The 12,614-nt window shown below is 59.2% G+C and overlaps 1 protein-coding gene across 2 annotated transcripts in view; it reads left to right on the top strand.

Moving 5' to 3' along the window:
- Nucleotides 1-12,614, top strand: part of CAPN2 (calpain 2) — a 37,099-nt gene that overhangs the window by 22,068 nt on the left and 2,417 nt on the right. Inside the window, exons 11-20 of one of the 2 annotated variants that reach the window (XM_059677412.1) lie at nt 1,109-1,120; nt 1,930-2,141; nt 3,206-3,242; nt 4,185-4,250; nt 5,645-5,702; nt 9,269-9,333; nt 10,335-10,403; nt 10,929-11,007; nt 12,152-12,268; nt 12,521-12,579. In XM_059677412.1, coding sequence (XP_059533395.1) covers nt 1,109-1,120; nt 1,930-2,141; nt 3,206-3,242; nt 4,185-4,250; nt 5,645-5,702; nt 9,269-9,333; nt 10,335-10,403; nt 10,929-11,007; nt 12,152-12,268; nt 12,521-12,579 — 774 coding nt within the window. The remainder of the gene's footprint in view (nt 1-1,108; nt 1,121-1,929; nt 2,142-3,205; nt 3,243-4,184; nt 4,251-5,644; nt 5,703-9,268; nt 9,334-10,334; nt 10,404-10,928; nt 11,008-12,151; nt 12,269-12,520; nt 12,580-12,614) is intronic. The other variant, XM_059677413.1, reaches the window with a different exon arrangement.

The following is a 12,614-nucleotide window of genomic DNA, read 5'->3' as shown; positions in this document are numbered from 1 at the left end:
TTCTAAAAACAGAGGCGCTAGGCTGAGAACAGCATCCTGGGACACGTGGGGAAGTACTGAGGGAGGAACCCAGACGGGGTGCGGCTGCTCGGGGCCAGCAGAGCCGTTGGATGGGGAGCAAGTGGTCCCCTGGGGCCTGTCCCCGCAGACACACCCACTGCCCCAGTGTCCGCCCTGCTTTCCGCACCAGAGAGTCCAGCTCAGCCGCAGCCCAGGGCCAGCTCGGCACTGCCCCCTCTCCTCTCTGGGAGGGGGCGGGCGGGGACCCTGACTGACCCCACACGCTGGGCCCTGGCCACCTCTCCTCCCTCCTTTCTGCAGGGCAGGCCAGCTTCTCACAGCCTCTGGCTGCAGAGGAAGGAATGGGGGGGGGGAGGGAACAGGGGGGCAGCTGAAGTGGGTGCATGTGGGTGTGACGGTGGGACCCAGTGGTGTGCTGGGGTGGCTCCCGGAGGCCACACGTGCCCATCTCCCGGTCTCTCCCAGCCCCACATCTAGTGAGCCCGCCTGGGCAGCCTGCAGACAGCCATGGTGGGCGGGGGTATTTACACCAGGGAAATGGGCAGATACTATAAATCAGAGCTCCCGCCCTCCCCAGGGGGAAAGCCTCCAGAAGAACCTGGGTGGTCATTTGGTCCCATTTTAGAGATAAGAAAGCCGAGGCCAGAAAGGGGAAATGACTTGGCCAAGGAAAGACAGACAGGACGTGGCCGACAGATACCTCGAGCTGAGGCCGGCGGGCCCCTAGCCCAGATGCACCCGCCTGGCCGGGCTGCTTGCTGGCTTCCTCCTGCCCGGGGCCCTGCACTCCCTGGTGGGAGGCGGGTGTGGCTTCGCTGTGGCTGACTGGGTGATCTTAGCCAAGTCACTGCAAAGCTCCGTGCCTCAGCTTCATGCTCCACAAAATGGGAATGGTGCTCATGGCTTGTCGACGTTATTGCTGGGGCATGAGGTTTTTTAAGTGTGGGATGGTGTGAGTATGGTGAGCCGATGCAGTTATGACCGCTGAAGGTACAGAGGAAAGGGACTGCAAAGGCGGCAGTCCCCACGGTGGCGTGCCCTGCACATCTGGGCGTCGGAATTAAGCGTGCGCTTCTCTGTCTTGCAGGTTCCCGAGGAGGTACGTCTGGCAGGCGTCAGCCCCCAGCCCTGGGGCTCAGGTTCGCCAACACGTAAACGGCTGAGACTGTCGGCTCGGGGGTCTTGTGACGGGCGGGCAGGGGCTGGTCCCTGGCCCCTCCAGGGCCCTGGCGAGGTGGCTCAGGCCGCCGTCCTGCTGATGTGAGCTCGGCGTGGGGAACCTCAGGCTGCCTGCCCCAGGCCGGCAGAGGCCGGGCGTGGCTGAGACCTGGGTGGACGATCTCTGGTCCTGGGACCACAGGAGGCTCTTCCCGAGCCCTGTGTGTTCTTAAAACGCGCCTGAAGGCCCGGCCGGTGTGGCTCAGTGGTTGGGTGCCGACCTATGAACCAGGAGGTCGCGGCTCAATTCCCAGTCAGGGCACATGCCCGAGTTGTGGGCTCCATCCCCAGTGGGGGGCGTGCAGGAGGCAGCTGATCGATGGTTCTCTCTCATCATGGATGTCTCTATCCCTCTTCCCCTCCCTTCCTCTCTGAAATCAATAAAAATATATTTTTTTTAAAAAATGAGCCTGAAGGGAAAGGTGGCCCCTGCAGTGAGAAGTCATAGACTTGGATCGGAAACCCTGCTTCCTGCCACGTGGACGCTTAACGTGCCCAAGAGTCACTTAGGGGCATGTGAGGTCCCTGGGAGGCCTCAGCGGGCTTTGTCATGTTTAAGGGAAAAGTCTCCTGTTTCCCTTAAACGAGGCCGACGTCGCCGCTGTCGTCCTCTCGTCGCGAGAGCCAGAGTGACGTGGAGGCGGGGCCCGTCCCGCCCGCCACGCCCACTTGTTTCCGTTTGTCCACCAGTTGGCCGGACAGACCAACATCCATCTGAGCAAGAAGTTCTTCCTGACGACCCGGGCGCGGGAGCGGTCGGACACCTACATCAACCTGCGGGAGGTGCTCAACCGCTTCAAGCTGCCGCCGGGCGAGTACGTGGTGGTGCCGTCCACCTTCGAGCCCAACAAGGACGGGGACTTCTGCCTGCGGGTCTTCTCCGAGAAGAAAGCCGACTACCAGTAGGTCCTCTCGCCTCCTGGCTCCCCGCCCCCCTCCCTTCCTCCCGGCCCGGCGCCGGCCTGTCCCAGGGCTCCAGCCTCTCTGAGCGTCAGGGTCTTCTGCGACACCCGCCTGCTTGGACGGGGTCGTGCGGGGTTGCTGGATGGAAGGACTTCAGTGTGAAACTCAGGGAAGCAGGGGAACCGGCCGGCCACACGGAGGACGTCTGTTAGACACGGGTGGTTACGGAGCAAATTGCAGAATCCGGTTTCGCAGAATCATCACGTTGTTCTTGTCAGTTTAACGGCCAATGTCAGGCTAGCTGCGAACATGGTCCCATCATGTGGAGAAACCTGGGGAGCCTTGAGCCCCTCAGTTCTCCTGCTGTCCAGGGTGAACGCCCCCTGACCCCTGCACCATGGGACACAAAGGTGTCTGACTTCCTGGCCCCAGGATGTTCACTCTGATTCCAATTGCCAGCACCAAGAGGTCCCTTAGCCTCTCTTTGCGGCGGCAGCACTTCGGTTAGGACTCTCAGGGGCCTAGTTTAAGATCCAGGGGCCCGAGGAAGACGTCCCTGAGCTGAAGTGCCCTCACCCGGGAGCAAGACGGTGCCCGGGATACACTGACCACGGCTGTGCTCCCAATAGGGTCACCCATGGGCTCCGCGCGGCCTGCCCGCTGCAGCCCCGGGAGCCAGCAGGCAGAGGCGTCTGTCGGGGGGTCTCAGCGTGGAAGATCCACGGGGCCCAGGGTGTTTGGAAGAAAAAAAAGGCGGTTCCCAAGGCCGGGGAGCGAGTTGTCTGAGTACCAGCTCCGTGGGGGGGTTGGGGGGCACGGTGCTCTCTGATGACCACACCCAGCAAACAAACCAACAAACAATTCTCAGACTCTCCCAACTGCTGGGCCGTCGCTCTTCCTTGGGGCATCTCTGCTAATAGGGGACGGGCCAGGACCCAGGGTGCAAGAGATCCGCCGGCCCGCCCCTCTCTGGACTTCACGTCCACCTGTCAGCTGTGGTTTCTGCAGCGCGTCCTCCGCCCCACACCCCTCCCAGCAACACGCAGCCTCCTTCTCTTTCCAGGGTGGTCGACGACGAGATCGAGGGTGACCTTGAAGAGGTACGTGGACCACCCAGGAGCGGAGGGGCAGAAAGGAACCCCGGGGTTCAGGGGGGTCACAGCTGGAAACCAAGGCCTCCTTCAGCGCCAACCCACCCCCCCCTCACCCGCTGGGGCGAGTGAGGCCACATGTGCGTGGGGGGCTGTGCAGGACGGCCCGGGGCTGGGCTGATCGCTGCCAGATTCTCGCCACCGCCCTCTCTGGGCCGCGCTTTCTCTATACAATGAAAGTGATTCAGTGACAGGTCCTGAAGGGCTGGGACAGACGCACAGGCAAGGCTCCGTCCTTCCAAGTGCAAAGTCGAGGGAGGAAAACACCACGGAGTTGGCGCAGTTTCAAAGGGCCCCGTGGGCTCTGCTCACCGGCCAGTGTCCGATCCTCCTGGAACAGGCCGGCCGGCCCTCCCGTCCGATCCCGTTAGAGCAGCTCATAAACGGCCACGCGGTCGGATGTCCGAGGAGCCGCCTATGCGAGACGTTAGCGTCTGTCTCAGTGATGGCGAACCTTTTGAGCTCGGCGTGTCAGCATTTAGAAAAACCCTAACTTAACTCTGGTGCCGTGTCACCTATAGAAATTTTTTGATCTTTGCAACCATAGTAAAACAAAGACTTATATTTTTGATATTTATTTTATATATTTAAATGCCATTTAACAAAGAAAAGTCAACCAAAAAAATGAGTTTGTGTGTCACCTCTGACACGCGTGTCATAGGTTCGCCATCACTGGTCTATCTCCTTCCCGCGTAGTTCCTGCTCCCGCTCATTATGTTTTCACTGGAAAAGAAAATGAAGTTTTTACACCATCCTTTATCTCAACCCCCGAAACCTCCCAGTCCAGGCCGGGAGTGACGTTGAGAAGGGCCTGTGGTGGGGAGGGGAGCAGGCGCCTGCCCGTCACCTCGGGGGACCCGCTGTCCCTCATTTCCGTGTCTCACCTTCCAGCTCGATGTCAGCGAGGACGACATCGACGACGGGTTCAGAAGGCTGTTCGCCCAGCTGGCCGGGGAGGTAGGTGTCCCCAGACCTCTGTCGTGCTCTGGTTGTTCTCGTCCTCAAGTCGACTCCAGGTTCAAGGGGAAGGGAAGCCAAGCTGGCGTGGTTCCGTGGCTGGGCGTCGACCTACGGACCCGTCTGATTCCCGGTCAGGGCACAGGCCCGGGTGGCGGGCTCGATCCCCGGTGGGGGGCATGCAGGAGGCAGCCGATCCATGGTTCTCTCTCATCGTGGATGTTTCTATCGCTCACTCCCTGTTCCTTCTTCTCTGAAATCAATACAAATATTTTAAAAAATAAGTCAGTAAAGAGGAGAGGAAACAGACTGAACTGAAGCCGGGCGGGAGGAATCGCAAATGGAACTCAGGTTCCATTCGGGTTCCTGCCCACGTCCCCCCAAGACCGCTGCCCGCCCTGGGCCCCTCAGCTCTGCCTCTGCTCCTCCTGCCTCGATCGCCCGGTGGCTCTTCTGTTTCCTTTCTGTGCCACTCCAACCGAGACGTGGAACTCGGCCCCTCATCCTTGATTTCCACAGAGATATTTGGGGGGATGGACAATGCGAGCCACTCACAACGGGCACTGGAACTTCCCTTCTCTTACAAAATCCCTCAGCCATGGGGGCCTCCGTTGGCTACAAAGTTCTTCAACCCGTTTTCTTCCCATGACTCCAAGAAAAAGCCACCCTAGATATTTTTTTAATATTAATTCTTTTAAAAAATATATATTTCTTATTTCTTTATTGATTTCAGAGAGGAAGGGAGAAGGAGAGAGAGAGATAGAAACATCAATGATGAGAATCACCAATCGGCTGCCTCCTGCACGCCCCCCACTGGGGATGTGCCCGCAACCCAGGCATGTGCCCTTGGCCGGAATCGAACCTGGGACCCTTCAGTCCGCAGGTGGACGCTCTATCCACTGAGCCAAGCCGGCCAGGGCGACCACCCTAGATCTTCATCAATGGGCCTGCCCCCAGTTACTCAGTGGAAGGGGGTCAGTGGAGACGCCTGAACCACTCCACGGAGCCCTGAGAAAGTGCTGGGCCCCCCATGAGGGTCCGCGGGCCGGACCAGCTCACGGACCAGCTCACGGGGAGCCAGGACCGAGGCTGAGAGGGCGAGGAAGGCGTGCTCAGGAGGAGGCGTGGGACCCAAGACCGCCAGCGCGGGAGGAGTGGAGAGTTGATCTCTATTCCCCATGTGGAGCGGGATGACCACTGGGAGTCTGTGTTAGGTCTGGGGTTGGGCGCCACCACCCTCCCTACCCCGCCAGCAGCTCCAGGGGCCTGTGAGAGGTGCACATGGAGAGACCAGCCCAGACCTGCCGTGTGCACAGCTTGCAGGGCACATGTATGGCTCCGTGTGCCACGCGGCTCCCAGGACCAATAACCATGCCCTCCTTGCATGCCCACAGGATGCGGAGATCTCGGCCTTCGAGCTGCAGACCATCCTGAGAAGAGTTCTCGCCAAGCGTAAGTCTGCCCTCCGTGCAAACCCCTCACCCGCCCCCTCCCCTGTGGCCGGCCTTGCCACACCTGGGCTGCTGTGCCTGCACCGTCACGCCCCACTCCCAGTGGATGCCACCCCCGAGGAGTGGAGGGGGGCGGTCTACGTGACGTGATTCTCAAAACAACAAGGGCTCTGGGGCCTGGTGGTCACAGTCACTTCCCAGCTCCACGGCTCACTGGCTTTGGGACCTAAACCAGGTCATAGAACCTTCCGGACTCGATTCCTTACCTGCTGGACAGTCACGTTACTACTCACCTCTTAAATGAGTAACGCGGAGAGCAGGCATGTCAAACTCCAAGGCTGACACGGGCCAAACAAACACGGTCTAAGTGTCTGTGGGCCGCAAGAAAACAAAAGCTTCCGTTTTCATAGAAACGTAGGTTTATTTCGATAGAGACACGCTGAATAGAAAGGGCTGAAATAAAGGAGTCATCGTTAACATAAAATAATAGAGCATTTTAATAAAAGTTAATATATTTTCCTTGAACGTTAACTTACCAGACACTGAATAACTGCACAAATTAATAGGCGTCACGCAAATAAGCCTATTTTTCCTGTTCTCCGAAAGCAAAATATTTCCCGTTGTGCCCACCAAACAAGTCAGTCCAAGACCAATGACGTGGCCATCGGCTGCTAAAATAGTCGCTGCCAGTGCTAGTGGAGAGAAATGGTGCGCCTGCGCGTAAGGGAAATGAATGCTACACGATGATCGTAATCAGTCATCAGCGAACGTTGTAGTTCGTTAATAATTATGTATAACAGGATATTGTAAAGATTAAGTTACAAAAGTTTTATTAAAACATTTCTTACATACCGTCATATTGGCTGGGCCACAAAAATGCGGCCCGCAGGCCGCGAGTTTGACATGCTTGGCCTAGAAACTCCCTAGCAGAAAGCCCGCACCCCAGACATGGTGGCTATTGTGGTGAGTCACTGGCAACAGAAGGCTGAGCGCCCGGACGACGGGAGCCGGGAAGCACCCCGAGTCCCTGCGTCCCCTGGCCGTCCTTAGTGGGAAATCACTGATGGAGAGGCATCGATCAATAATGAGGGAAGATGAAAAATAAATGGACCGTCTTATACTGAAACCAAGGGAATGACATTAAAAAGCTGCATCTCCTAAATGTGTCAGTGAGCCTAAGCCGGCCCGTTTCTCGCCGGGAGAAATGTCCCTTCATTGGAGCCAGTGGCCAGGCCGGCGACGTCAAGGCCCAGGCTTCCGCAGAGAAAACTGGACAGAGACCCGAGGGGCTGGAGGGCCAGGCTGCGCACAGCCAAAAGCAGGAAATAGGCAAGGACTGATGGTTCGCCTCCCCGCTGGTGGCCAGTAGGGGGAGACACACACACACACACACACACACACAGGGCACCGACCCCCCACAGTCAAGAATCCTTCTATAATTTTCCTATTATTGTAGGGATAGAAACATCAATGATGAGAATCATTGACTGGCTGCCTCCTGCATGCCCCACACTGGGGATCGAGCCTGCAGCCCAGGCATGTGCCCCGACCGGGAATCGCACCGTGACCTCCTGGTTCATAGGTTGATGCTCACCCCTGAGCCACACGGGGCTGCTATAACCTGACTCCCCCAGCTGTTTCTGCCCCTCAGATGGTCACAGGAGCCGTGGGCCTTCGGTAAGACAGCGGCCCAGGAGCGGGGTGTGTGTCAGAAGGGGGGAGCCTGGGTCAGACAGGGCGGGATGCTGCAGGCCTGAGCGTCAGCCCCGTGGGCGCCCCAGTCATCCCTAGACTAACCCCCGAGACAAGCAGATCCTCCTCTTGGAGCCCAGAGCCCAGGGCCAGCAGGGTCTCCGGAGATACTGGCTCCCGCCCTGTGGTCACCAGACCCATGGCTGTTAGAGCTCCGGGAGTCACGGCTCCCACCAGGGGGATGGACCAGTCCCTCCCCCGCTCCAATCTGCAGGGAAAACAAGGCGGTGGTGTTTACCCCGCGGCAGCCAGGCACCGGTGAGGTCATAGGCTCTTCAGACGTGTGGCCGCAGACGTGTTGACTAAAGCCTCATTGTTTCCACACAGATGGAGGGTGGGGGTGGGAAACCAGGCCGCTTGGCCTCCTGCTCCAGCCTTTCCCGTGCCTGAGCTTGGGAGCCCCCTCCCAGCTGCCTGGTGACTCCTGGCTGCCCACGCTCCACACGCAGCCTCCTGCTCACACCCCGCACACAGCCCCCTGCCCACTCCCTGCACACAGCCCCCTGTCCACTCCCCGCACACAGCCCCTGCCCACGCCCCACACACAGCCCCCTGTCCACGCCCCGCACACAGCCCCCTGCCCACACCCCACACACAGCCCCCTGCCCATGCCCCACACACAGCCCCCTGCTCACACCCTGCACACAGCCCCCTGCCCACGGTCCACACACAGCCCCCTGCCCACGGTCCACACACAGCCCCCTGCCCACGGTCCACACACAGCCCCCTGCTCACACCCCGCACACAGCCCCCTGCCCACCCCAAAAAGGGGTTGGGCCCAGACTTCTAGCTTTGAGACGGGTTAGGATCAGTGGTTCTCAACCCTCCTAATGCCGCCACCCTTTAATACAGTTCCTCATGTTGTGGTGACCCCCAATTTCATTGTTACAAATTGAACATAATTAAAGCATAGTGATGGATCACAAAACAGTATGTCATTATAGATGAGTTTTCCGATGGTCTTAGGCGACCCCTGTGAAAGGGTCGTTCGACCCCCAAAGGGGTCGTGACCCACAGGTTGAGAACCGCTGGGTCAGGTTCTAACCTTAACGAGAACATGACAGAAACGGTGGGCTTCTTGCATGCCAGCACCAAGGAGAGGGGACCCGCCTGGGAGAGAACAGGTCCCAGGTGGCTTCTGGGCCTCGGGGTTCTCACTCGCTGGGCACAGGGAAGCTCGGAAAACGCCTGCGGCAGACGGTCCGAGTAAGCCCTCGGCCCAGCCCGGCCTCCACGAGCTCACGTGCCCCCACTTTGCTTTTCCACGGGTGAGTCTGCACCAGGAGCACTTCAGGATGCAGTCAGTCATCATTGTTTTACTTATTTTAAAAGCACCTGTGGGCCTGGCCGGCTCAAGTCAGTGGATAGAACGTCAGCCTGTGGACTAAAGGGTCGTGGTTTTGATTCCGGTCAAGGCCACGTACCTCGGTTGCAGGCTCCTCCCCGGCCTGGGTCCTGGGGCGCGTGCAGGAGGCAACCCATCGATGTGTGTCTCTCACATCGACGTTTCTCTCTGTCATTCCCTCTCCCTTCCACTCCCCCTAAAAACCAATGAACAGATGTCCTCAGGTGAGGATGAACCGCCACCAGGAAAAGCACGGTGGGAGCCCCCTTGCCCACGGCGAGCACACAGAGCAGGCAGGCGCCTCTGCACTGTCCCCGGCCGAGCCAGTAGCCAGGTGCACCACTTCACATCTTCCCAGTGGCCACTGTATCCAGAGGCGCCGACCCAAGACCCTGCCACCGTGGTCTGGAAAGTTCTCTCGCCAGTGCGGCTGCAGGAGGTTTTCCTGTCTCTCTTACCTTGTCTTCTAGGCCAAGATATAAAGTCGGATGGCTTCAGCCTGGAGACCTGCAAGATCATGGTTGACATGCTGGATGTATCCTTTCACGTGCCCCCGAGAACACGGGCCGGGAGCTTGCCATGTCACCTGCAGAGAGAGAGCCAGGCACGCTGCCCGCCAGGGAGGCCAGCTGCTGCGTGGGTGTAGGACTGTTGTCACGAGGGGACGTGTGGAACTTCAGGGGAGGGAAAGCGACAGGTCCCAGGCTCAGAGGGCAGTGGGCGCGTTCCTGGGACTCGGGCAGGACACTCCCACGGTACGCCCACCATCCTCTGCCCCCAGCGCTTGGGTGTGTTTCCCTCGCAGCCCCGGCTTCGTCCGGAAGGTCGTCCGGAAGGATGTCCGGTCTAATTAGCATCTTACGCTTTTATTATTATAGATTCTTACTCTAAAGTAGGCTGCAGGAAATGTTATTAAAATCATAAGAGGAAATACACTTACAATACTGGGCACATTTATTGAAAAACATCCGCATAGGAGCGGGCCTGCCCAGGTCCAGTCTGTGTTGTTGAGGGTCACCTGTATTCCCTCGGCCATGGTATCTCTGATGCGCACGTGTCCTCTGGCCACGATGCTGTCGATGGTGGAGACGGAGCATCTCCTCGCCCTTTGCTCTCGCCTGCGCCTTCCCAGGCCCCCCGCCTGCCCCCGGGGCCGATGCATCGTCCGTTTCCCGCCTTGTTCCTGATGCCCCTGAGAAGCGCTGGGCGGGGATGGTCCAAGCTTCTAAGAGGTTCTGTCTCATGGGCTCCCAGTGCCCACTGTGTAGCTCCCCCCCCCAAAAAAGGCCTCTTAGAAATGCGCCCAAGAATACCCCCCGAAATCGGCAAGCCACTAGAAGCCACCGGAAGCCCCCTGCATGTCATCCGACAGCTCCTTTTGGGCAGGATCTGGGGTCCCTATGGCATCCCCCCACCAGTCAGCAAGCGGGGCGCAGGGAGCCAGCAGGAGTCTCTCCGGCCCTCCCACCCTGCGGGCGGGGTCCGCCAGAGCTCCTGTGGTCCCAGAATGTCCAGTGTCTCCTTAACTGAAGGCAGTCCGACGGCAGCGGCAAGCTGGGCCTGAAGGAGTTCTACGTTCTCTGGACGAAGATTCAAAAGTACCAAGTGAGTGCGGGAGGGCCGCCGGCAGGGCCGGGGTTGTGTGGGGATGCGCTGTGCTCAGGCCTGTGGACACAGAGGCCCGGCAGGAGGGGCAGGGGCACCTCCCAGGGCATGAGCTCAGGATGCGTGAAGGCGGGCCCGGCAAATGTCCAGAGCGCAAGGCCAGGGCTTTGCAGGCTCAGTGGTCTGCTTCCCGCCTTTAGCTCGCGGATCAGAAACTGGGTCTTCTGGAAGCCGCCCCCCAAAGGCTGTGGGGCCTCTTGTGCTTGGGAATTCTAACGGCCCGAGAATACAAATACGTAAGACAGGAACACGGGCCACCGTAGTTGGCTGCCTGGATGTGCGGGTTTACAGACCGGCTCACACAGAGGCAAAATACCATCAGCTACTGGCGGCAGGAACGGCGATTCTCCCGACGGGAGGGTGGGGGGCGCGGAGCTGGGAAACCTGCCCCCTGGGCACCGAGGGCCCTGTGCCTGCCCTAACCTGGGGCAGGTTCTCATAACCGTCTTGCACCTGCCATTCCAGAAAATTTACCGGGAAATCGACGTGGACAGGTCTGGCACCATGAACTCCTATGAGATGCGGAAAGCCTTAGAAGAAGCAGGTGAGACTTGATGATGGCGCTTCCTTTTGCCTCGTTGGTGGTGTGTGTGACGCACATGATACAACATGCAGTTTGGTGAGCGGTGAGATAAAGCAGGTGCCATTTAGTACAATCCCATCCCTTTCATCCCCCGTGAAGGCCGATGGGTAAAACCAAATGAGGCCCAGATGCTCTGCCCACGAGGCCGCCTTGCGTCTAAGTCTCCTTCTGAGAAGCCTGGTGGGTCCAGCAGGCAAGGCCAGCTCTTGGCCGCGCCCCCAGCTCCCCCTTTGGGGTACAGGGCTGGTGAGGCACACATGGGGCGTCTCCGCGCCTCTTAGGGGAAGTCCCTGGCAGAGTGGGACACGGATAAAAGGGGCACAAGCTTGTGGGAGACGGGAGTGTTTGGGGGGACAGGTAGGACCATGTGAGAGGGTTCACTGTATTAGCAAAGACCCCAAATCGCTGGCTTAAACGAGATGCCTCGTTTTCTCACTTAACCCCCCACAAGCTGAAGAAGTTCAAGGCTGGGAGGGTGCCCCCGGCTGTTAGGGACCCGGCAGCTCTGTCACCAGCCCTTAGCATGTGGCCATGGGCCCAGGGTGGCCTGCCATCACACCCCCATCCCGGCAATGGGCTGACGGAGGGAAAGACACACAGGTCACTGCACACGCATCCCATGGCCGGAGCGTGGTCACCAGACCCCAGAGGGCTGCAAGGGATGCTGGGAAGTGTGACCTTGATCCCAGGCAGCCAGAAACCCTGAATAGATCTATTCCTGGAAGGAAATCATATTCGTTTACCAAGAGCAGCTTCTGCCACATGCACCCAGGCAGAACCTAGTCACCAGGATGACGCAGCGCTGAACAAACAGGAGAGGCAGTGGCTCACCCCCTGGAACAGTGTGAGCGTGGAAGTGGGAACAGACAGGACAAGTCCTCCCTGTTGGACAGTGAGGAGCCAGGCAGGGTGCAGGGGGACAGTCTGGAAATGACGGTCAAAGGACCTGGTTCTGCAAAACCAACCCGGCCTCCTCGGCGAGCGGCCAGGGGACAGAAGCGATCGTAGTTGCCATTTAAAGGGCCACATCCGTTCCGCAACCTGTGTTCAGAGCTCGGGGTGCAGTCCCGTCCTGAGCCAGCGTCTGCTCGTCCTCTCCCCTCAGGTTTCAAGCTGCCCTGCCAGCTCCACCAGGTCATCGTGGCTCGCTTCGCCGACGACGACCTCATCATCGACTTCGATAACTTTGTCCGCTGCTTGATTCGCCTGGAGACGCTGTTCAGTAAGTGGCCGCTGGGGGAAGACGCGTGTCAGTCCCCATGCGCGAGAGCAGCCGCCTCCCACGTGGGTGGGCTCGCCGGGACCAGAGGCCTGTCTGTCCAGTTGAGGGTGGAAATCCTTCTCTCGTTGGGGGAGGGAGGGAAGAAATGATGGCTTGGGAGACTCAGGGACACGGCTGCCAGACAGGAAGGAGATAACGTGCCCATCGCTGCCGCTCGCTCACGGGTGACACCCCGTTTTTCTCCCTCCCCAGGGATATTTAAGCAGCTGGACCCCGAGAACACAGGAACCATACAGCTCGACCTGATCTCTGTAAGTACACCACCCCTCGCTCGGACGTGGACGGG

Source organism: Myotis daubentonii, chromosome 20 (assembly GCF_963259705.1).
Source record: "Myotis daubentonii chromosome 20, mMyoDau2.1, whole genome shotgun sequence".
Lineage (NCBI taxonomy): Eukaryota > Metazoa > Chordata > Mammalia > Chiroptera > Vespertilionidae > Myotis > Myotis daubentonii.
The sequence above is the reverse complement of the archived record's forward strand: the minus strand, read 5'-3'. Positions and strand labels throughout refer to the sequence as shown.